We start from the raw sequence: 22,963 nt of genomic DNA, 5'->3' as shown, positions 1-22,963 counted from the left end.
AATGGGAGCTCCATAAATCTGCCAGCCTGGAGACCTGTGTTTGAGGAAAAAATTCCGTTTCAATACAACCAACTCGGGAAAATAATTTCAATTCAATCCACACATCGATAACGCTCAAATTGATTGTTATGAACTTCGATAAGACTCATAATGCCCTATGAGGATTTTCTCAATTAGAATTTCAATTTGAATTGTCAGAATTGACTGAATAGAGACAGAATTGACCTCAAACTCTGCCGCTGACCCTCCTTGCCGTATATCGTGCTTTCTGGTGCAGCGAGGCCTGGGCATAGACTGATTCTGGGGGGGGGGGGGGGACAGGGTGGCTCCCATTAGACCCCAGAAAAAACCCCTGTTGCTACGGCTTTCCTGCGACGGTCTGTTCACACATTTCGTTGTTCGCGGTCGATCCGACCGGCCGCTTTTTTATTTATTTTTATATTTACGGTCAACGCAGCAGCAATGGGGGAAGGGGGGGGGCGTGTTTCATCCGAGGGACGCTCGCAAAGTCGTTACCGAAAGGCGAACCAGACTAGACCGCAGCCCAAGGTCATCTGCGATCACATCTGCCGCCACCGGTCCCTCGCCTCCTTGGCGTCCGGGGGCTGGAATTAATCAATGCTACACCAACCCCCTCCCCCCCCTTTCCCCCCACCCCGTCCCTTGTGAGCCCACCGCTACGGCGACCCATCAACACGCAGTCTTTGTTTCATAAGGGCGAGTGTTCATAACCATCGCTTTCCTTTCAGTCCTGTTTGCTGTGGCCACAGGCCCGCGTGCACGCAGAGGGCTGGACTGGAGCGAGCTGAACCTGTAGGTCGTGGGTTTTCACGTCCTTGCGCACGCCGCCATTGGCTGCGAGAGCGCCATTGGTATTCATGCCATATTTGAACATCGCGCACGGCCTCCCGAAATCCCTGTGCAATTTCCGCGGGTTTGGTGGCAAATATCGACGCGCTCTCACAGCTTGTGGGGGGGGGGGCGCAATTTGAATTAGGAAGCAGTAAATATTGCTGACACTGCCCAACCTGCCTTCTGGGAATTAGATATTGAATCAGACGGTTTGTTCTGGCAGAAGAGAGAGAGAGAAAAAAACTGATGAATTGTGTAAACACACACAGAAACACCTACGGTAAGGGTTGAATTAAAATGTCAACAGCAACAAACAAAAAAAAAAAAAGAATTTAAAACTGACATTTGCCACTGGACTGTTTATGTCTTATTTGGTGATGTCACACCTTAAGCACTATGTTGATTTATAACAGGGCTATCCATTGATCTGCTCAGAGGATAGACACTGAGACTGAGAAACAGTTAGGGGACCTGCATGGGCCTCTCTTTCGCTCTCTCTCTATCCATTCATCTTTCTCCTCCTTCTTTTCCTCCTCCTCCTCCTTATTCTCCTCCTCTTACTCCGCCCGCTCCTCCTCCCACAGAGATGTGTGGCCATCCGCAGTGCATAAAGCCGCCTCAGTCAGCCGCACCTTCCCCACAATGCTTTGCGTCACGCACAAGCTGGACGCATGCCACAGCACTGAATGCCAAGCTGACTATCTGGTGGCCCTACACAATCTGTGTCGATCCCGGTCCGTGGAAACAGAGGCATTTGAGGAAGCCCATCTGAAGGCAAGCACAGCACAGCCCCCTGGGAAAGATGAAATATTCATCAAGAGACTGGAGGCCTTTGTCAGGGAAGCTAATCGCTACTGATTCATTAATTATGTTAAACAATTTCCAACCACTTGGAGTCCAGCAGTGCCCCCTTCAAAGCTGAATTGCTGTTTTAAGTGTGATATTTCATCTATACTCGCAATTAAAAAGATAAGATTTTTGGTGTGATCTATGTATTGTACTGTTAATTTAGAGGGAATAACCAGTTATGAAAGTAAATGGTGGGGGCTCCCAGGGGTGAAGGTCAATCAGTAAAGGCATTCATTTTCTGCTTCATCTTTGGGGGTCTGAAAGGATGAGGCGAAACTTTGCTCAGCCAAAGTTCCCCGTGTTACCGCTACATCAGTTCCTCCCGATGACACACCAGATGCTGAGAGGCTACCAGCTGTCGTGGCTGCTCGTCTGTAATCAGTGCCAGCTCCCTCCTGTAGTATTGTGAGCACACACAAACACAGACACACACACACGCAGATCCATTATTTTGAAAAGAGTATCGAAAGACTTCCTCTTCAAATTCCCATCTCCAGTCACCTCTTTTGGCAATCCATTGCTTCACCTCCTGGACAGACTGAAGCTGATGCAAGCGGATTTACTGAAGCTAAACCAGGCGGTTACGGAAGCAGGCCGGGCCTTGAGCAAGGGTAATGAAAGGCTTGCGGCGAAACGGCGGATCGGAGGCTGAAGTGGCCTATCAGCCCTCCGTCTCTGGAGCGAAGACAGCCAATCAGACGCGCTCCTCTGACGGCCAATGCTACGCCCGAATCGTTGCGCAGTACTCCAATCAACAGTATGGAAAAGACCGTTCTTCGTGATACTGCAAGGCCCTGTAAGCGTAAAAAGAAGATCGTTTCCCAACCCTGGTTCCTGATACACGGTCTATCGCAAAAAAACTGCTGACTAGCAATCATGATAGATTAAAGTACATTAAAGGCACCGCGCTCTATTAATTATGCAATACATTTTTGCTGCCGTGAGATGGTTCGCGATTATGGAGGGTATTCATGAAGCATTCATTAAAAAGCGGTTTTGAATTGAAAGCAATAGTAAAATGCCCGCCAACTGCGATATATGCAATTTTAACAGTATGATTTTAACCACGGCTTAGCGTTTTTTACTCATTTTTGGCCTTAAAACCGTGAAGAAGAGAGCGCTGGATTTCGGCGTAGTGGCGTCGGGTGGCGTCGATATTTTCATTTAAACATTCCTGCGCTCGTTATGTTAGGGAGGTACAGGAATTCGCTCAGAAAACCATTCTCCTGCTCAGGAAATTGCAGTTCCTTTACTGGAAGCTTTTCCGCTCGTGTCTAAATTAAGGAGAATTGTTTGGAGTGCGAATCATCTGTGGTATGTATGGAGGAACTACAACAACGCCCCTCCCTGGACCCTGACACCTAAAGAAAGAAGCTTTCTATTGGTTAGCACACATACCGTCTTGTAGTTTCAGCCCTTGTCAAGGGTCATTAATCATTGGCTGTTCGAGTGCACTTCTGAGGTGGACCACGTCACTGGGACGTCTTGCTTTCAGAGGTGTAATGATGCCCTCTTTTAAATTACCTTATTTCTTATTAACAGTGACCTATTGGTGAAAGGGGTGCTCTGGCTTAGGCTAAATTAACTAATTTAAATACATATATGTGAGTGTGTGTGTGTGTGTATGCACGCACACACACACACACACATATATATAAAATCAGTGCCCATCCATCACCAGGGTGTGAGCCGTGGCTGATCTCTGACTGTGAGGTTAGCGTAGGTCCACGCCTCAAACCGACCTGTTACTGACCACACCCATCACTAATGCTTCCAGTCTGCGTGCGTGAGTGTGTGTGTGTGTGTGTGTGCGTGCGTGAGTGTGTGTGTGTGGTGTGTGCGTGTGTGTGTGTGTGTGTGCGTGCGAGTGTGTGTGAGTGTTCCCAATGTCCATGATGCTGCCAGGCTACTGATGAATAATTTACCTACTGATGTGTGAGCACAGACATTGTGTATGAGTGTCACATAGGGGGCACTGGAGCTGGGGACGCGGGGTGGGGGACGGAGGGAGGGGGGACAGAAAAGCGACAGAACGAGGGAGAGGGTGGGAGAGCGTAAAAGGGAGAAGAGGAAAGTGAGCACACGGCAAACGAGAGGGAGGGAGGGAGGGAGGAAAGGAAAGTGAGTGTGCGGGAAAGAGGGAGGGTGGGAGAGAGGGAGAGAGAGAGAGAGAGAGAGGGAGGGTGGGAGAGAAAGGGGGAGCTCTGGCAGGCTGAAACTCATTTTCACACACGAACGGAGACAGATTTTTTGCGGCAGCTCAGCACCGCTGGGCAGAGGGAATTTAGACTCTTTCTCTTCCTTATTCCTGGCTGGGTGAGTACCTTTGCTTCTTTTGCGTGCGTGCGTGCGGAGGGACTGTCAGAATTAGGGAGGCTGCACCACAGAAAACATCTGCGTCTGCAGCAGGAGGGGGGAGGCAATATGTCTTCACTGACAGAGCACAACTTGGTGGCTGTCCTTTCCCCTGCTCTCTGAGACATAAACATCGGTAGTGTATGAGAGAGAGAGAGAGAGAGAGAGAGAGAGAGAGAGAGAGAGAGAGAGAGCGCAGCGCACACCGGGGCGCAGACAGCGCCGCATCGTCGGGAGCCAAGCAAAGCCCAGAGCCTGCGGAGAACGCCGGAGAAGCTGGTATGAGCACGTAAGTCCAGAACGTCGGTGTCCCCGCGGGCCGCCTGGTGTGCCGGCGTGGGCGGTCGGGTGGCTGCGTTTATTTGCGGCGTTTTATGCCACTTTTGAGTGTGCGTCTCGCGGGGAGCTAATCTTACTGGAAGCAAAGCGCGGAGAAGGCGATCCGAACGGATGAAATCTGTACAGGACGACGTTCATTAAACACTGGAGAGTCAAAAATTACATCGGGGACACATTTTGCGGTCACTGTCAGATTGCTGGTTTGTGTGATGAAAGGTCTATCGTCTATAGCAAATGAGGTGCGCTTGATTCATAAGCAATATAAGCATGCACGTGAGCCTCCATCATTCATTAGCTGTGCGAAACCGCAATTTAGGTTCAGACTTTAACCAGTCGGTGAAATGATCTTTTTAAATGCAAGATGCTCGGTGGGCGTTTTGTTGATCGATTTGGCTAAATTAATATATATATATATATACCGCGTGGATGAGATCGGTAAACCAAGATAACGGTGGTCAATAGTTGCACGACGTGAGGACAATCGACCTATGTCAGAGGCGTGAAATACCTCAGCTGGTATCTGAAGCCGTTTAGATAGTGTTAAAATGAATCCATCTCGTGTTAAATAGAAATGTGGCCAGCGGTTCTGAACCTCTGAACCCCCAGCTGCTCTTTTAGGTTGTTTGATACATGACTGGTGATGTGGAAAATTAGAACACGTCCACATCTCAACTCAACAACCAGATCTAGCATGAATGCCATTAACTCATATGGCCTAAATAGCCTACTATAGCATTATGTGACAAACAAATGGGACCATTTCTGGTATCTTTAATTTAATTAGCCAAGTAAAATCGTATGTCTGTGTGGCAAAATTTACAACCCGGTTTAAGGATTCACTTAATCGATCCCTTTAAATTATGTCAGACGTCAACAACCTTCGCACGTGGATGCCAATAAAGTAGCGAAATGTGTTCATATATAGGCTAGGCCTATGTGTTGACGTTCTCGGTGTTTGTGGAAATTGAATGTTCACGCGCATCGTTGTAATGCGAAGGGCTAAATGTCCTACATGCCACTGATAATGACCTGAAGGATTCACTCGAAGGATGCAAAGATTTATTCCAGTGCCTTCGCTCCCATTTTCATCGTTCGAGGTGTCATAAATATTTCTGTAATTGAGCACTTGAAGGCACCTGCGCGCAAATGCGCAAATGCGCGCATAAAACAATATTGACTGAAATGCGTTTGTGCGTTTACAGACTGATACTAAATATCTGCATTCGTTATCATCCAGAATTGCCAACGTAAATCAATGTCAAAAGATGTGTGCGGTGTGTCTACGCTGAATTAATTAACAGATTTCTACATTTCTGCTGTCTTTCTAAAGAGCCCCAGAACTGTGAGACATAGGTCTGGCCCAGAGTCTAGTCGTGAGTCGAGGTTCATATAATTACAAATGCAGGTTTATAAACCTCACTGCTATGAGACGAACGGCTTATATCTCGCCGTTCCAGACTGCGTCAGGGAAGATTGACGAAAGTACTTCAATTTAAAACATTTTGATGAATAACCAAAGAAGACCATTTCCGAGAACAATTTCCACTGGTAGACTATCATGATATAACGTGACTCGCCCAACAGCCTACGAAGACAGTCAGCGTCAGAAGCCACAGACTGGGAACCCAGCGATACAGCCACTGGGTTCCCTGCAGACTGTTTACCGTTCCCCGGCAACGGCTGGGCGGAGGCGCATGCACGTGTCTGTGGTTTTTATGGCAAATCCTCTAATGAAAGAATCTCTCCCGCAGGAGTGTAACTGCGGAGCCTTTGTGGCGGGGGGTGGGGGGGTCCGCGTTTAATGCTAACATCCAGCAGTATGAGATAGCTGGTGCTCTAATTACACCAACAATCAGTCTCTGACAGGATAACAAATAGCGCCTCTAACCAAGACCACGAATGCCTCTCTTAGGCTACAACAGCGCTAAATGCTGATAACATATGGACCACTGCAGCTAATGTAGCCTGCCGCACATTTGCACATTCAGAGTACATGCGCTGGCCAGTATGCCATAAAAATAGATTAAAATAAAAAAGCTGCAACAGACTGTCGTTCAATTCACACCTGTAAAAAAAAATGGACAGGGAAGCAAACTGGATGCCAAGCCAGTAATTAACAGTAACAAGTAAAAAGCAAATGAAATTTACAATGTATAATAACAGGGTTCAGATAAGAGTGTGTGCTATGAATAATAACTTGCATGGATAATAATGCAATAATAATCCCACACAAGCAATCTATACCAAATGGTCTCTGGACAGGAGGGGGTGGGCACTCTGTCATAGACCGTTTACTGATGAAACCTCCAGCTCCCTGAAGTCCAACTATCTCTGACCGAAGGCCAGGTATCTGCCAAGGAGCGAATGAAAGGCTTGCCAAAAGATCACTTTCCCCTCTGATACAAAAACACTGGCAGGGCCCATTAGCTCCACAAACACCTCCAGGGAAACGGTTTTGTTGGTTGTACCAGACAAAGGGAAAGGCAAAGCTTGGTTTTAAGGGCTCGCTGTGCCCTACCAAACACCTTCCCAGGGATTTGCTGTCTCACAGATTGATCTTGGCAAAAATCGACCAGGAGCGTCTGTGCACTTCCCTTTTCTGCAAAACTTTAAGATCTGAAATATGAACCAATGAGAAAATCAGCAGGCCTGATTTGCACCCTGGTAACCTCCAGAGACCTTTAAAGTTCAGTAAAAGATGAAGGCAAATCAATACCCTGGCAGTTATGAATTTGTAAATGGACAAAATGTCTGCCTAGATATACAAGAGGAAGTTCTGACAGGAGCCCTTCACTCCCCTGTCAACAGCCCCTTAACTCACTGCTCTGACTATGAATCACTGGCCTCCATTAACAGTTTAAACGTCCCCTCACCATTTTATGAGCTCCTTCGCTCAACTGCCTCCTCTTCTCCCTCCTCCTTTGGCTTCTACCAGCTCATTGACCAGACCTGGATCAATTAGGTATTTGTTTTGGATTCGAATACCTTTCTGCGCTCTATTGATCTTGCCTGGTGTAAGTGAGCCTGCCTATATGACCAGAAGGCGGGGTTTGCACTTTTTTGAGAGTATTTCATTGGTTCCAACAAACCAGACAAGATCAGTAAAGCATAGAAAAGTATTTGAAAGCAAAACAAATCTGATACTGACACTGCCCATTGGGCAGCTTGCTCGCCTGCTACCCAAACCTGTCGCCGGGCAGACACGGTGTTCAGACACATCTCTAGGAAGCTGTGTTCCTCAGAAGGAGCTGCTGATGTCATATAGCCCTCGATAGCCAATTGTGCCATCTGTACAAGTCCTATAATTAGTCCATCAAAAATGGATCCATGTTATAAAGGCTATTCGGATTAAAATAATCAGGGCTCCAGCAGGGACCGATGGCTTACATTCGTGACTGCACCTTGTATACGCATTCGAAGCAGGTACGCCTCAAGACATCGACGTTCCACTGGTACCGGACCAGCCCTATTTAAACGGCCACTCAGGCCCAGTTAAACCGAATTTGGACGGCGTGTCGTTTCCTGAGCCTCCATGTCAATCCCTTGGAAACTCAATTGCAGATTTTACACCCCTGTCCCCAGCCGGGACTGGAGCGCCACGCCGCGCCGGGTAATGAACTTCACCCGAGACGGCTCGCCGACGCAGGAAGAGAGATCGGATCTAGAGCGACGAGGCGGCTTTTTCGGAGAATTGAGGCCAGGCGAGTCATTATTGACCCCCCCCCGGCTCGTGTCTTGGGTCGGTCGTGGGTCCTGAGATGTGGAACGGCCCGAGGGAGCTGCCGAGAGGAACCGTCTATCTGCAAATTGCTTTAATGCCACTCACTTGTGACTTGTGAAAAAAAAAAAAAAACATGCAGTGAACCTCAGCCAATCAGGTTAGGGATTGGGCGGAGTTATGAGGCCGACAGTGGGGGGGGGGGGGCACAGCGCACAAGCCGCACCCAGAATGGACCTTGCTCTGTTCCCTTGGTGACCCACCAGGTCTGTACCGAGCAGGAGGTCATGTGACCCGAAATAACCACAAACGCGTTTTCCACATCCAAGACAGGATGCATTGTGGGCATGCGATGCTTTGTGTGGTGCAGCAATTTTCATTACAGTTAATCTCTTTCGCGTATAACGATAGTTTAAAATATATATTTAAGTGATTCCAGGATTTCTCCTTTAAGTTAAACAGCACATTAGTTTTGTTCATAAATTTGATCTTGGTTTTTTTTATTTTTAAACTCAGTCAGTAGTTTCCTTCAGTTTTAGATTGTTCACGCTCTCAGAACAAAGGATCCTTGTTTGATCCCGTGTGTGTGTCAGTTAATCAATGAATATTTACTTTGCGCAGCGTCCTGCACGAAGGACACGCAATAGTGCGCATTGTCAAAAGTGAGAGAGCCGTTTGAGATGCTGTAATCGCTTTGCGAGGCATTTTTAATAAAACTGGATATTCATCGCTCACAACACACGCAGCCACTTCGCCACGATGTTGCCTTAGAGGACAGATAATTGTAAACGGCTAATTTAAGCCAGAGATCAATTCACGTCTCATTACACTTCCAGATTCGGCTGGAGTACAAGCAAGGACACACGGGCAGGGTTGCCCAAGGTCAGAGCTTGGGATGTGTTCTATATGACTTGGCCTAAATGTTTAGCTAAACAGTGTATACAGTACACAGTGTATAAAGTAAAAGGATAGCTTTGGAACAGATATAAATCACTGTATATATCACAGATTTAACTATAAATCAAAACTCACTATTTAACAGGAAGCAGTGAGACACCGCACTATGTATGTAGACTATTTGTGTTACGGAATTGTTCTAGAAAAAGCGGGATCGTAATTTGTGTGCGATTTTTGTAAGTTCTCTGCTTCCATTTTGCAGGTCACCGAGCAGAAGAAAGGGACCGAGCCCCTCAGCGGGAGGAGCGGGAGAAATGGAGGGCAGGGTGTGACGGACGGGCGGACGGACGGACGGACGGACGGGCGGTCGATGTCTTCCTAGGGCCGCACCATGGCGCGTCAGGGCTGGGTGCTGACGCTCTGTCTCTGGCACTCTGTGCTCAGCGGCCTCTGTGGCGCGTTGCTGACCGGCGTCGTCACCGCGACTCCGCCCACGGCGACGGGGCCCGGCGACGGCGCGCGGCTCACGGAGGGGCGCCGGGCGGGCTCCTCCTGGCCCTTCTGGCCTCTGGACCTCTGGAGCTCCGGCGCACGCTCCCGAGGAAACGCAGAGGGCGAAACGGCGGATACTGCCTCTAACCAATCGGGTTTGGCGGAGAAATTGGGCGCACCGCTCGACCCAGAAATCGGTTTGACCTGGAAGGAATCCTTCACTCCCACAAGGACAGGGATGGTCGCCCGGCTCACGACCTCCGACCCTCCGACGCCCACGGCGACGGCGACGCCGAACGGCGAGGCCGCGGGGAAGCGACACCCACACGCGCCCTGGGTCACCGTCAGCGCGAGCGGCGAAGACGCGCTCCCCCCGACGCCCGCGCGGCCGACGGAGACCCCGGCCGTCGTCACGGCTACCCGCGACGGCTACCCGCCTTCCCCGGCCTCGGGCACGGAGCGCGGCGAAACGGGGGGCCCCGCGCGTGCGGACGACGGCTCCTCCCCCGCGTCTCCCGCCCCGGTCGCGACGCCGGCGGCGGGACCAGCGTCCGCCGTCGAACGGGCCGCCGAGGAGGCCGCGGGGGCGGAGCCGAATACAGACGCGGGGTCGCCCGAGAGCGGGACGAGGACGGCGGGACAGGAGACGGAAGAGGGGGCGACCGCGGGCCGGGGCTGGGGGGACTTCGAGGACGTGGCGTGGCCGACCCAAACGACGCCTCCCGTCAGCGCCCCACAGCCGGCAGGTAAGAGACGACCAATCATCTCGCATCACGGTGTGAGAGCGTAAGCTGCGCTCGGCCTGCGATTTACGGCACCTTCGCCTGCGATCTGAACCAAGGAAATGAGGCGAAATATGCCCCAGTTACTCTGCGTGAGCACGCCTGAGTGTGTGTCCGTGTGTGTCTGTGTGTGTGTCTGAGCCAGTGATGGGGGGTTGGCTAATATAAATCACATCCAAGCTGACATTGAAGGGACACACACTCGCCCCCCCCCTGCTAGTCACGTGGGTGGCCGGTCTGCCCGATGGCTGTATTTACAATGAGCCAGCTTATCCGCAACCCCCAAGCGTACTCATGAACACCCGCATGCAGTGCATTAACACACAACTGTTTTTATCAAAGGTAACCTATGCTAGCATCTCTCATAAAATGCTATGTGCTAAGGACCTTATGGACAACAACCAACGCAGGAGTCCAAAGACGGTTTCAAATGGTGTGTCTCAACAGTATTTTATATGAGCATTCACCAGCAGACGAGGTTAGAATTGAACCGGGGGATTCGAAACGGTGAATTCAAAAAAGTTAACGTTGCGAGACGTGAATGAAACTGTCCTTCGTCTGCAGCGTTTAGCGCGGACGCTAAGCCACGCGCTGTATTTAAAATGAGGGTATGGTACTGTCTCGCCAGGATTTTTCACAAAATGCCGGCAATATGGACTATGCACTGAGGGATTATTATAGCAGAGGAGGAGGGCTCTCGCAGGTTTCGGGGCTGCGGTCGATCCCGTCGCGAGCGGCGCGGTCGGCTAGCCTGCCGCGGCGGGGAGGAGATCAGTATTCCGGTGGCGACCGCGGTCACCGGCGCGGCAGGTCCCACGAGCCGTCTCCATCGCTCCACTCAGACGCTGAGCGCGCCGCTCTCCTGGTCTGCAGTCGCTCTCTCTCTCTCTCTCTCTCTCTCTCTCCAAACCGCATCACATCCTCTCCCCACCCCCCCTCCCCGCCACCCCTCCTCCTCCCCCCCCCCGGCTCCCATCCCCCCAGTCCCTCCGCAAACAGCACAGCCCCACGCCATTTCCATACGTTTTCGGGGCACAGAAGAAAAGAAAGCTACCATTACCGCACGTACGCGGGGTGAGGTGAGGGAGCCGCTTTGTGAAGACGAGGAGCCGCGCGCGGGATTAAACGGAGGGGGAGGGGCTTTCGTGTCGAGGCCCCTGTCAATCAATCCCCAGAAATTCTGCGGCTCTGGAGCAAGCGGGCGTGTGCCCCTCTGACATCACAGACGGCTGCAGTTACGCAGATAATACAGTGACAAAAGGCACGGAGGTATTATTTCAGAAATCTTATTCGTCTCATAATTAACATGTGACTCCACCACTGTGTCCACATGCAATACGTGGCAGGCGTTTTTTGTTCATCTGAAGCCACACACTTGGGTCTTCATGTATTGCCCCTGTTCAGGGTCAGATTCAAATTAAGGATTTGGAAGCGCCTGTCGTGCGAGTTGTCTGTCAGCCGGGTGTGTGCGTGCATGTGTGTGTGTGTGTGTGTGTGTGTGTGTTACATTCAATGACTGCCGATGAGGGTCCGAGGTGCTAAAATTCAAGAAGAGGGCCTCCCGCCATTCAAGCATCGGCGTACGTGTGCGTTCTCCTCGCCCGTTCGGTGGAATAAACGCTAGCGTTAGCTTCCACGCGCAGCGCGGCTCTCAGACCAGAACCCGCTCCAGCGCAGAGCGGCGGGGCCGTGATGTAAATAACACGCAGCCGGCAGACCGCGGCGCCGTCTGACGGGCGGACGCAGTCAGGCTCGCTCAGCCGCGTTCGCGGAAATAGACGTTGACGTTGAGCGGCGCGGGCACAAGTAAAACGCGAGCCCGTTTCGGGAAGGGCGTTCGTTTTACCCGCGAAAGAGCGTTTCGTACGGGTTTAAGTGGTTTTTTTTTTTGGCGCGGGCTTCAACCGCTGCCCCCGTTTTTTTCCGGGGAAACGCGTCTGGCGGCGGAAAAAGGAGAAGCCGCCGTAATTGGGTTCTCTGCCGCAGCCCTGGTAGCCATGGTAACCCTAATTGGCGCTCGACTTGCGAAGGAGGGCAGCTACTGGTAGTGGCCGCGCCGGAGTGCAGCGCGGAATATGAATGAACGCGAGCTTGGGGGGGGGCGGTTACTGGCTCAGTGTGAGGGGTGCATCATTTATTTAAAATGATAATGATAATGAGACCCCAAAAATGATTCTCTGCACGACCAACCTGAAAACCACTTTGGAAACCTATTGGATCTCCTTCCAGAAAGACATAACATTCCCAGCCGTTCCCAGCCAATGGAACGGCAGGAAAATGGCAGCGATAGCGAGGTGCGCGACTCCCGCGCTCCCTTCTGCTAAGCCTCCACGCTGGCAGACTGGGGCTCCCGCCATTTCTTGCCAGACAGAATCGCAGAAGCAGTCCCCAGAGGTTAGCGATTGATTTATCTGCATGCTACTCGAGAGCCTTTCAGTCCAGCCTGTTAGCCGATCGTAGACCTAATTGAATTTGATAGATAAAAATTTGACCGATGTACCTCGCTCTCACCTTCTGACCCCTTAACGGATCTTGGCTTGCGAGCCAGGCCTGTTCGGCAAAATGGCGGCAATGATAGACAGATTATTAGCCCCCGTCTCTCTCGCTCGGTTAGCCTCTGTCTGTCTCTCTGTTTCCTTCTCGCCTGTGCTCAGGCGCCAGCCACCTGCAGCCGTAACAGAAGTTGAACACGCTGTTCGGGACAGATCCGCGGTGTGCACTAACGAGGCGAAGGCCCGCTGGATGACAGTTACGTTTAACGGGGCGTAGCAGTGCTCGCTGGCGCAAAACCCCGATTCTGATTCCTGCTCGCTCTCAAAAAGGCGGGACGCGTCGGGTTTCTCGCGAGCTCCCATTGGCCGGCCGCAGTAGAAGGTGCAGTCTATTTCAGAGACAGAGACAGAGAGATCCTTCTGTACTTACCAGAAGACAATAGACTGCAGTGTATCCTTATACTGACCAACAGTGATTGGGACACTACTACTATAGTGCTATGAACACAGCTTTGGCTGAGCCAGTGCGCATTTTGAATAACCCCACACTAGTGTGGGCTCAGGATCAGACATAAAGCCCACCCAGACCAGGGCCTGGCGTTCGGCGTGTCTGCGTGTCTTCGTTCCTCTGCGGCCTATACCACGCGTCGCGACTGCACTGAGGAAACGATCAGCGAGCGATGCGCCGCATGGACGGAAAAGGGCGCGTCTTCATCAGCAGGGGGGAGGAAATATAACGAGCCCCGGCCCGCGGACGGACAGACGGACGGACGGACCGAGGCGGGCTGAGTCAATAAGGCAGATCTCTTTGACATAACTGGGTTAAGCCGTCCCTGTTTCTGCGGCCAATCGGCTTCTCGCGTCCGCAGCAGTGGCACTGTAGAGCTCTGTCGCTGTTAAGGCACTGGGCTCTGAAACCGAACGATTCAGATACAATGCTTTTTATTTCAATCTGAGAAAGGCGATGTTTGCCTCAGTGGCTACAGTTAAAATGCAGGAGTAACAGTGGTCGGGTGGCACATATGTGTATAATAACGCAAGCTACCCTGGGTGGGAACATATGCAAATGTGATCAGATATGAGCTTGGGGGGGGAGCGGTTCAAACGCCAAAATCTCTTTTGCAGGGACGTCGCCCGAGTTGGGCGGAGAGGACGACCCCGAGGTGGAGGAGCCAATCAGACGCTGGACGGCCTCCGTTTCCTCGGTAACACCTCTGGGGCCTCTGTTTGCAGGTAATCCCCCCCCTCCCTCCGTAGGCCTTTGTTAATTCTACCCAGTATCACATAGATCACATGAACAACCCAAGCTGAGATCAGGAAGCTACAGCTACTGGTTGTGTTTTTGTTCGGATGTTTCTTTGGAGAGCTACGCTCACATTTAAAGGCTCACCTTTAAAGGCTGTGAAAATGCTCTGTGCGCTGAGGGCGTGGCCGAGTTTATCCACACAAACGCTCGGGAAAGCCCAAGTCTGGTCTGTGGTTATACGGGTATGGGTGCTCAGCGCAGGGCTTGACACCATGCATTGAAAACACCCTCCTGAACACACGCATTCATACACAAAGAACCCGTGCCTTAGAGCCTCACACAAACACAGCCACTTCAGCGGTGTCAGAGGGTGGCGGCTTGTATCCCATAATGCCTGGGTTTGCCCTAATTGATTGCTAATGGGTGGGAGGGGCAAACTGTTCGTTCGACAGGGAAAATCCCTCAGGATTCAGTTACCTCTGCTCTCGAGTAATTACACACTGTCCGCTGATGAAAACCATTTAAGAACGTACAATTAAAGAGGCCTAATTAATATGCCCCCGTTCTATGGGTGATGAGACCCACTTTAAGCAGCTTTATGTGCGCACACACACACACACACACACACACACACACACACACACACACACACACACACACACACACTCACACACGCACACACACACACACGCGCACCTGCCGTTATTTATCTGAGTTTTTCATCATGAACTTTGAATCGACCAAGACGGCATTCATACACATACATACTCACACACGATAACACTTCATGATTCATTTGCTTTAATTTACTTACAAATTACCTGATCAAAGACTTAACATAGCTCCCTTTTATATACATGTTATCCCAATTTCTTAGCCAGGTGCTAACTGAAGCAGTTTAAGTGAAGAGCTTCGCTCGGTAGCAGTGATCCATGTGCGGATCAGGGCTTCAACCCATCAGTGAGAATCTGGAAGTAGGCCACGCGAGCGCTCGCCTTCGGTGCGCGTGTAGCGCGCCGCCCGCGTGTGTGTGTGTGTGTGCCGGAAGCAGAGTGTCCCAGAATCCCTTTATAGAAAGCAGGAAATAGCTCCGGCGCTCCCGCGGTGGAGAGAGCGGCGCGGACCGCGAAGGGGGCCGACGAAAACTGGAGCGCCTTCGCTGAAAGGCCAAGCGCACTGCTTTCACATCATCAGACTGTTCCCCGGGAATATTAAAATCCCACTACCCCCCCTGGCCCCCCCCCCGCAATATCCGCGAGACTGGGTTTTTGGGGCGGCTTTGTGGTGGAGGCAACCAACTGAGGGTCGCGGGGAAAAGGGGGGGGGGGGGGAGAGGCGTGACGGCGGAATAATGGCTTAATAAAGCGGGATAATGGGGCATTCCTCCACCGTGCGCTAAATACTGAGGCTCGGCCGCCACGATTAAAAGCAAACATCACAGTGATGTCACGTGTTTGTGAGAGGAGGGAGAGAGAGAGCCGGGGTGGGGGGGGGGTTCTGAATGCTGTTTGTGTGTGTGTGTGTGTGTGTGTGTGCGCACATTGGAGAGAGGGCGAGCGGATGTGTGCGATGTGTGTTTCTGTGTGGGAGAGGGTGGATGTGTATGCTAGTGTGCATGTGCGTGTGTGTGTGTGTACGTGGGAGACAGAGTGAGTGGATGTGTGTTTGCATGTGTATGTTTCTGCGCGGGAGCGGGTGGATGTGAGTGTGTTTGTGTGTGTAGGTGTGTGTGTGTGCGTGTGTGTGTGGATGGGTGGGTGGGTTCCAGGGGGGGGCTGATTCCAAGATTCTTCTCATTTTTACCACGTAAACATCAGGGCAAACAAGCGCCAGCCAAGCTGTTTGTCTTGGCAAGCTCACTCGCCCGCTAAAATGGTGGGTCAGAGCAGAGAGCTTTTGCTTATGGAGATGACCCCTACCCACAGAACACAAGCAGCTGGTTTGAGGATTCAAAACTGGATTCAAACCCGCAGTCCCCGTGTTTACAAGTTCAGAATCCACACGTCATGCGTAAGCCATCACCGAGTGAGCCCAAAACACGGAATGCCCGCACGACCTGCCGCCGTGTCCCGACAGCCAGAGCAAGAGATCCCAGGGTGGGTCATCGATCCTCCTAACAGCTGGCCGGCAAGAGGGTGATGTCAGAATAACAGTGGCGAAAATTTCCACCGCGCCCGGACAAGGGCATTATCTGCAAAAGCAAACAAGACCCGGGACGAAGCCGTTGAAATAATAATGATTTTTTTTTTAAAAACTGTATCAGTAAGTGCTCCGATGCCTCACATTTCCTGTTTTTACTAGCTTTTTTATTCATTTTTTTTTTTTTTTTTGAAGCAAGTTGATTTTAACTTGTTTCTTGGTAAACTCGTTCGACCGCCGTCTGCTGCAGCGTGTCTTTCTCAAGCGGAGCGTTAGCCGTTTTCCAGGCTTGTCGGCCTGTCCTGCTAATGAGGTTTTCTCAGAAGTGTTTGTTGTGGTCTTCAGCCCTTTTCTCTGTGGAATGTGTGTGTGAGCCAGCCGGTTTTAACAGTTGCTGTCTGGTCTCCATAAACAGCCCTCAGATAATTAATCATCTCCAGGTGCTCTTTCAGCATTCACTGATCAACTTATCTTTTAGTTTCCCTATGCAGCCACATCCACATCCATATTAAAGCGCTTTAAAAACACAGTTATTTATGACAGCTATGCACAAGGCAGAACTTTATTTGCACTTCAATAAAGTTTCATCTTTTAAAAAGGGGCGCAGACCAAATTATAAAATTTCGTCAGTGGAAACCAAAACTTCCCTTCCAGTACCATTCCAGACTTACTAAAGCTGCGTATTAAAACTGCACCAGACTCACACGTGGATGGGCAAGGCTTAATGGCGTTTAACGTTCCTAAGCTTTGACACTGTATTATGGAACTCGCAGGCAAAATTAATGGACGTGTCAGGATTCAGCATTTGATCATTACGAATGCGTGTCATCCCGTACGGAGAATTGACCCAGGAACCTGGGGTGTAATTAATCTTCAATAATGCTGAGTGTCTTCTCCACCTCGCCCACACTGTACCTGTACTGTCGTCAAACATCGGTACTGTGAACACATTTCTGCCCAATTTGTGAGAATAATCATACATTTCCTAATTAATATCACACGGCTGAACTTTCGTAAACCGCACACCTAGTAACAGCGGGACTAAGAGTACTGCCTGTCATTTTTTTTTTTTTCCCCAGTGCCATGGTTACGACTGCCCCACTGTGGTCACGTGACCTCTAATGGTCTCCCGAGCTGAGCATTTTTTAATGTGTGTTTTCTAGCATGGCCGTGTCTTTAGCAGGAAGCTAGCCCGTCTAAGAAAAATAAATCCGCCCCTGGGAGCGGTCTCCCTGCACGTCCGGCTTTCCCGTCGAAAACACGGCGGCGCGTTCGCCACAGGCCGGGCGTGGCGGGAAAGTGGTCCACAGGAAGCAGACCACAGGGACACTGGCACAGAGGGGTTTTCTCACACGAAGAGAGGGCGCCCATTTTGGCTCAGCGGCTCAACCAGGCGCCACAGCGACCGCTTCACACAGTGAATCCTCACAGGGTTTAGCGCGGGTTTGCCGTTTGCAAATCGGAATTACGGCAAACCCGCGCTTAAACCCTGTGAGGATTTACTGTGTGAAGCGGTCGCTGTGGCGCCTGGTTGAGCCGCTGAGCCAAAATGGGCGCCCTCTCTTCGCGCCGCGAGGTGCGCTAGGCCGAAAACCCGCAGATTGAGGCGACCGGACGTTTCGGCGCGAGCAGCGCCAGGTTTATTCAGCTGTCACAGCTCCGGGGGCTCCCGGCCCTATAGGACGTACAGAGGAAGGAGGGAGCACGGGGGTGTTTAACTCTGTCTGGAGTCCGTTTCCTGTTCATCTGGATCTACGGTGAAATCAGCGCCTCTTCTCAGTGGGAAAGAAACGGCCGTGTTCAGCCACGGTGAATGTCATGTTTATTGGCTGGGCGTACGGTACTGGCACTCTGAACTTTACCTTGTTAGCGCAGTGGAAAGAAACACATCCTGTCCTCCCGCGGTCCGCCCGCTGAACTCCTGAAACAGATTATGACATACCATTCCTATCCATATTACCCTGAATTCTTTTTACACATTAGTTGCTCAGACACCCAGTGAAATTAGATAGAATTCAAAGATAATTATGTCTACTGGTATTTATTTGTTCAGACATTAGAGATTTCTATAATGGTGTGGGATATTTTCCTGCTTTGGTTTGGGGACACTTGTAGCTCTAGAAGGCGAGACTGATGTCATGGTGGGGAGTGATCATCTTCACCCCACGGTAAAGCGCGTATCTCACTGCAGATAGGGGTGTCTTGCAAGATTGGCCCTGTCCACGCTACACAGGTCCTGTCCAAACCACAGCCAGTGGTTGAGGAGCTGGAACCACATACGTCATCCATACGTTACAACCCTCTCAGTCAACAGACCCAAACCCCATCCAGCATTTTTGGAATATTCCGGAATGGTGCCTGAGACAGCGTGTTCCAGTTCCCCTCATTTGTCTGCACTTCCATGGAAGTGTGATGTCATAAACTACACAGGCTGAATTCCAGCTGCTAAGAGACAGGGGTACATGCAGCCCATAATAGCTCAACACGTTAACAACCTTGTTTTTTTTTTTGCATCATTTGTTCATTATCTGTTTGTGTGTAGTCACTGCTGTAAAAAAAAAAACCTTTATCTTTTTACTGTGTAGTCTGGAAAATGACTGTCCCAGAGGAGTGTCCCAATGGTGACAGAAATGTCAAGATGTGCAAATCAATATCAGCTAATACATATTCATAACGCCATCAGTCTGCCACCAAATACGTCAATGGTGCGACCCTCTCACTTCTGAATTCGATCCCAAAGTCCTATGAACAGCTCATAAATACGTCTGTTGCATCCCTGTCATATTCATCAGCATTAAAGTCAAATTTATTTTTGTGAATAAATGAACCCATTAAATGGTAACAAGAAATGATTCATGAGGCAGTGTCATAGCTCACTGAACCATGTCTAAATCGGTTTAGGCGGTACAGTTCTAGTACTTATTGCTACGAGAAGACGAATGTGGCTTCGGTGTGGCGGCAAACATCGATTGAATTACGGACATAAAAACAAGATTAGTGCAGCTACCTGCAGTACAAAAAAAAAAGAAATAAAAAAAATCAGCAGACATGACAAAAATAAAAAAGAAGAAATTCAACCAAGACATTGTACTTCAATTCCAGTTCATTATAACCCCTCAAGATTAAAAGCTCGAAAGGAATAATACACTTAAGCGTTAGCAACGATCCAGCCGAACCCGAAAACATATTAACAATGGCGTGTGGTAACCGATGAAGGCCTCGCCCGTTATATAAAAATAGCCGCACAAATTGAGCAGCAACGGGGTCAGTGGTACAACCTAATCACCACAGCCCCCCGCCCCCCTTTGCATGACCCATTTTAAGTTACCTACTTACGGCCTCTCTCCCTCTCTCTTTTATAATGGATTAGCCAATTAGACGGCAGCGAGCTTTCGCAACGTCCTGTCTCCTTAAGCAGCGGTTTGGACCGCAAGCGCATTATGTCAGCATGGATTGCCACGGCCATAAGACCGGCTGGAATGCAGTCCCGTTTTGTTTGTTGCTGAGGGGAGCGCGTGTAGTTCTGCTGCCGAACCTTGAACCTCGAACCTTGAGCATTGCACGTGCTCGGAGTTAGCGTGCTCACGATGCTTTGGCGAACTTCTGGTTAAGTCAGTTTGAGCTGACGCCGGTGCGGCCATTTTGTTTTGGGCAGACCCGCTCCCTGACGAGGACTGGTCGCCGGACGCGGCGCCGGACGACGACGATGACGACGACTCGCCCCCGCCGCCGCCGCCCGACTGCGACCCGGACGCCGCGGAGGGCCCCTGCAACGCCTCAGGCCCCTGGGGCCCCGCCTTCCCGGACGACGACGGCGACGACGACGACAACGCCGCCGCCAACCGGTCCCGGGACCCCTTCCTGCTCGCGGCCCCGCCCATGTTCGTGCCCCTGCACTCGGACTGGAGCAGCGCCATGGCGACGTGGGGCGCGGCCTGGGAGGCGCACGTCTACGGCCTGGGCGCCGTCTTCGCCCTGGTGGCGGCGGCGGCGGCGCTGAGCCTGCTGTGCCTGCCCGTGCGCTGCCCGTCCGGCTGCGGCTACTTCGCGCTGGTCGACCTCTTCCTGCTGGCAGCCTGCTGCAGCCGGGCCTTCTCGCTCTTCTACGACGCCTACAGCCGCCAGGACAAGCTGCCGGCGTCGGGCACGCTCCTGCTCTACGAGCTGCCCTTCCCCTGCCTGACGGCCGCCTTCGGCATCGTCTTCCTCCTGCTCTCCATGCGCTCGCGGATGCAGCTGTCCAACTCCGTCTTCCAGCACCCCTGCTTCCTGGCCGCGCTGGTGCTGCTGCACTTCGGCGCCACCTTGGGGTCGGTGGTGCTGCTGCAGGTCCTCTTCTTCTTCTTCTTTGGTTTTAATGGCGATTGGCAAACTAAAATTAGTACATTATAGCCAACTACTGTATGCATCTGATTTAGTTCTCTCAAAAAATTAAATAAAACACCAGCCCAACCCTCCCATGTCTGACTCGCGATTCTTCGCTGTTTCCCCACACCCCGCTGCAGGTCTTCACCCGGCTGCCCGGCCTCTTCTTCGTCTCGCAGGGCTCCTTCGTGGCGCTGGCGGCCTTCCTGTCGGCCGCCTACCTGGCCTTCTACTGCTACGTGCGGGCGGACGCCAAGCACATCTACCACCTGAACAACACCTCGCCGCCCGCCGACCGCTACCACCGCTGCCCCTTCGCCGACCCCAAGGACTGGAACCGGGCGGCGGTGACGGCGGTGTTCGCCGCGCTCTTCGCCCTGGCCTGCGCCGCGCTCCAGCTCTACGCCATGCTGCACGCGCTGGGCCTGGGCGGGGTGGGGGTCTTCCGCCCCTGGCCCTGGTGGGCCTTCCACCTCAGCTGCAGGGTGTGCGAGGCGGGCGTCTGCCTCACCCTGGCCCTGGTGGTGGCGCCGCCCCTCTGCTGCTCCTCCTCCTCCTCCTCATCCGGGGGCCTCCCCCAGCCGGGCCTCTGCTGGCCCCGCCTCTCCTGGGCCCGCGGCCGGGTGGACCTCAAGTCGCCCGTGCTGCCGGGCAGCTACCAGTGGTCGCTGTCGCAGCAGGAGAAGCTGGTGATCTGCGACGCCATCGCCCGGCGCGAGTCCGAGTGCCTGCCGCTGTACGCCCTGGTGGACACGCGCCTCAGCAGCCTGGACGGGCTGGACCTGCTCTACCACAGCGGGCGGCTCTCGCTGGGCACCGTCGCCGACGACGACCACGACGACCACCGCGACGCCGGCTCCCGGAAGCCGTCCCTGGACAGCGACTCGACGGGCGACCTGCGCCCGCCCTCGCCCATCAACCTGCGGCGCAGCATCGACGAGGCGCTGTTCGGCGAGGCGCTCTTCCCCAGGGGCCTCTTCGGCCCCTCCCGCCTGCGGGGCTCCAGCGAGCTCTCCCTGGACGCCCGGGGCCCCGCCGACTGCCGGCCCTTCGGGGAGAGCCCGGCCGACCGCGGCCTGTACAGGACCTCCTCCTGCGTGGAGATGGAGCGCCCCCTGGAGGAGGAGGAGGAGCCCCACGTCTCAGGCCACGCCCGGTTGGGCGGGGCCTCGGGCTCCGGGTCCGACTCGGACTCCTCCTCGGCGGAGCGCTGGGGGGGCGGCGGCGGCAGCAGCGGGGGCTCCGGCTCCCTGCTCCGCTCCTCGCTGGACGGCTCCTCCCTGGTGCTCTGCTCCGCCCCCGAGGGGAGGGGCCGCGGCGACGGCCCCTCCTCCTCCTCCTCCTCGGCCCACCCGTCCCAGGGTGGGCTGGGTCGCTACCGCGCCCTGGGCTCCGCCTCCCGGGAGAGCCTGGGGGCGCGGGGCGAGCGGGACCTGGCCGTGCAGGCCGAGTTCATCAGCGTGTGCCGGCAGATGGACGCACTGAGCGTGTGCAGCGACACCATCGACCTGTGACCCGCCGCCCGTCGCCATGACCGCCGAACAGGAGCCGACAAGCCAATAAAAAAACAACAACAGCGCTACGACTGCTGGGAGATCGGCCGTTTCACCATGAGAGAGAACCAGGGCTGAAGCTCCTTCAATCTTCAAAAAAAGAAATACATCTCCCAGAATCCTTGGGTGAGGTTTTACTCACTCACCAAAAAAAAATGTAAAAATAATAAATAAATAAATAAAAAATAGGGCTCACAGCCTTTGGTTAGGTGAACCCAACTTCAAAATGACAGCAAGGACTTCAATATTTGGATGAGCTGTTAAATGCTGTAGAATTCTAGATACCAACAATAATTTTATAAATTGTATTTGTCAGATTATTATGGGATGCTGCAATTCGCTTACCTTTCTTTCCAGTTCTGGCTGTTGCTCTCCATTAAATGATCCTTTCTCTGTGTATTCAGACTCAAATACTGTGATTTCGAAGAAGCACTTGCTGACAAATAACTGTTATTATTTATTCATACATTGACAACTAACGTGGCTTGAATTTAAGGACTATTTAAAAGCGTAATATTGTTAATTGAGAGACATTAGTTTGAGAGGTGGTTAAAATAAATCCCATCACATTGCTGTTAGTGATAATTATTGTCCAATGTATTCTGCATCAAAGTTTTCAAAAGAAGCCGCAGTACCATGTTCATTCGTGAGACGGGTCTTGGTGCATTACGTAGCTTAGGGAAGCTTGAATTTAAATATCAGAGCATTGTAGCAGCATAGCATCACCACCTACTGGTATAATTTGGGTACTACCATCCCAATTATAATAACCTCGTCACCTCGTGTGGTGCCTACATAGTTGTGCTTATTTCTAAAACGTTTATTTACATTTTATATAAACATTGTAATTTATTTTTTTCATGATGGAAATCAGTTACTTGTTT

General features: G+C 52.0%; 1 protein-coding gene across 2 annotated transcripts; it reads left to right on the top strand.

The window, feature by feature from the left end:
- The first annotated feature begins 3,898 nt into the window (after nucleotides 1-3,898).
- Nucleotides 3,899-22,476, top strand: LOC135246107 (proline-rich transmembrane protein 4-like). Of its 2 annotated transcripts, none has more exons than XM_064319626.1 (5): nucleotides 3,899-4,017; nucleotides 9,273-10,248; nucleotides 13,902-14,009; nucleotides 19,817-20,490; nucleotides 20,667-22,476. In XM_064319626.1, exons 2-5 carry the CDS (start codon nucleotides 9,402-9,404, stop codon nucleotides 22,038-22,040), a joined length of 3,003 nt encoding a protein of 1,000 aa, XP_064175696.1. In that variant the 5' UTR covers nucleotides 3,899-4,017; nucleotides 9,273-9,401; the 3' UTR covers nucleotides 22,041-22,476. The 2 variants fall into 2 exon arrangements, with proteins under 2 accessions (XP_064175696.1, XP_064175697.1); XM_064319627.1 differs by lacking the exon at nucleotides 3,899-4,017 and adding an exon at nucleotides 4,078-4,345.
- Nucleotides 22,477-22,963: the final 487 nt, after the last annotated feature.

This window comes from Anguilla rostrata, chromosome 19 (genome assembly GCF_018555375.3).
Source record: "Anguilla rostrata isolate EN2019 chromosome 19, ASM1855537v3, whole genome shotgun sequence".
Classification (NCBI taxonomy): domain Eukaryota; kingdom Metazoa; phylum Chordata; class Actinopteri; order Anguilliformes; family Anguillidae; genus Anguilla; species Anguilla rostrata.
The sequence above is the reverse complement of the archived record's forward strand: the minus strand, read 5'-3'. Positions and strand labels throughout refer to the sequence as shown.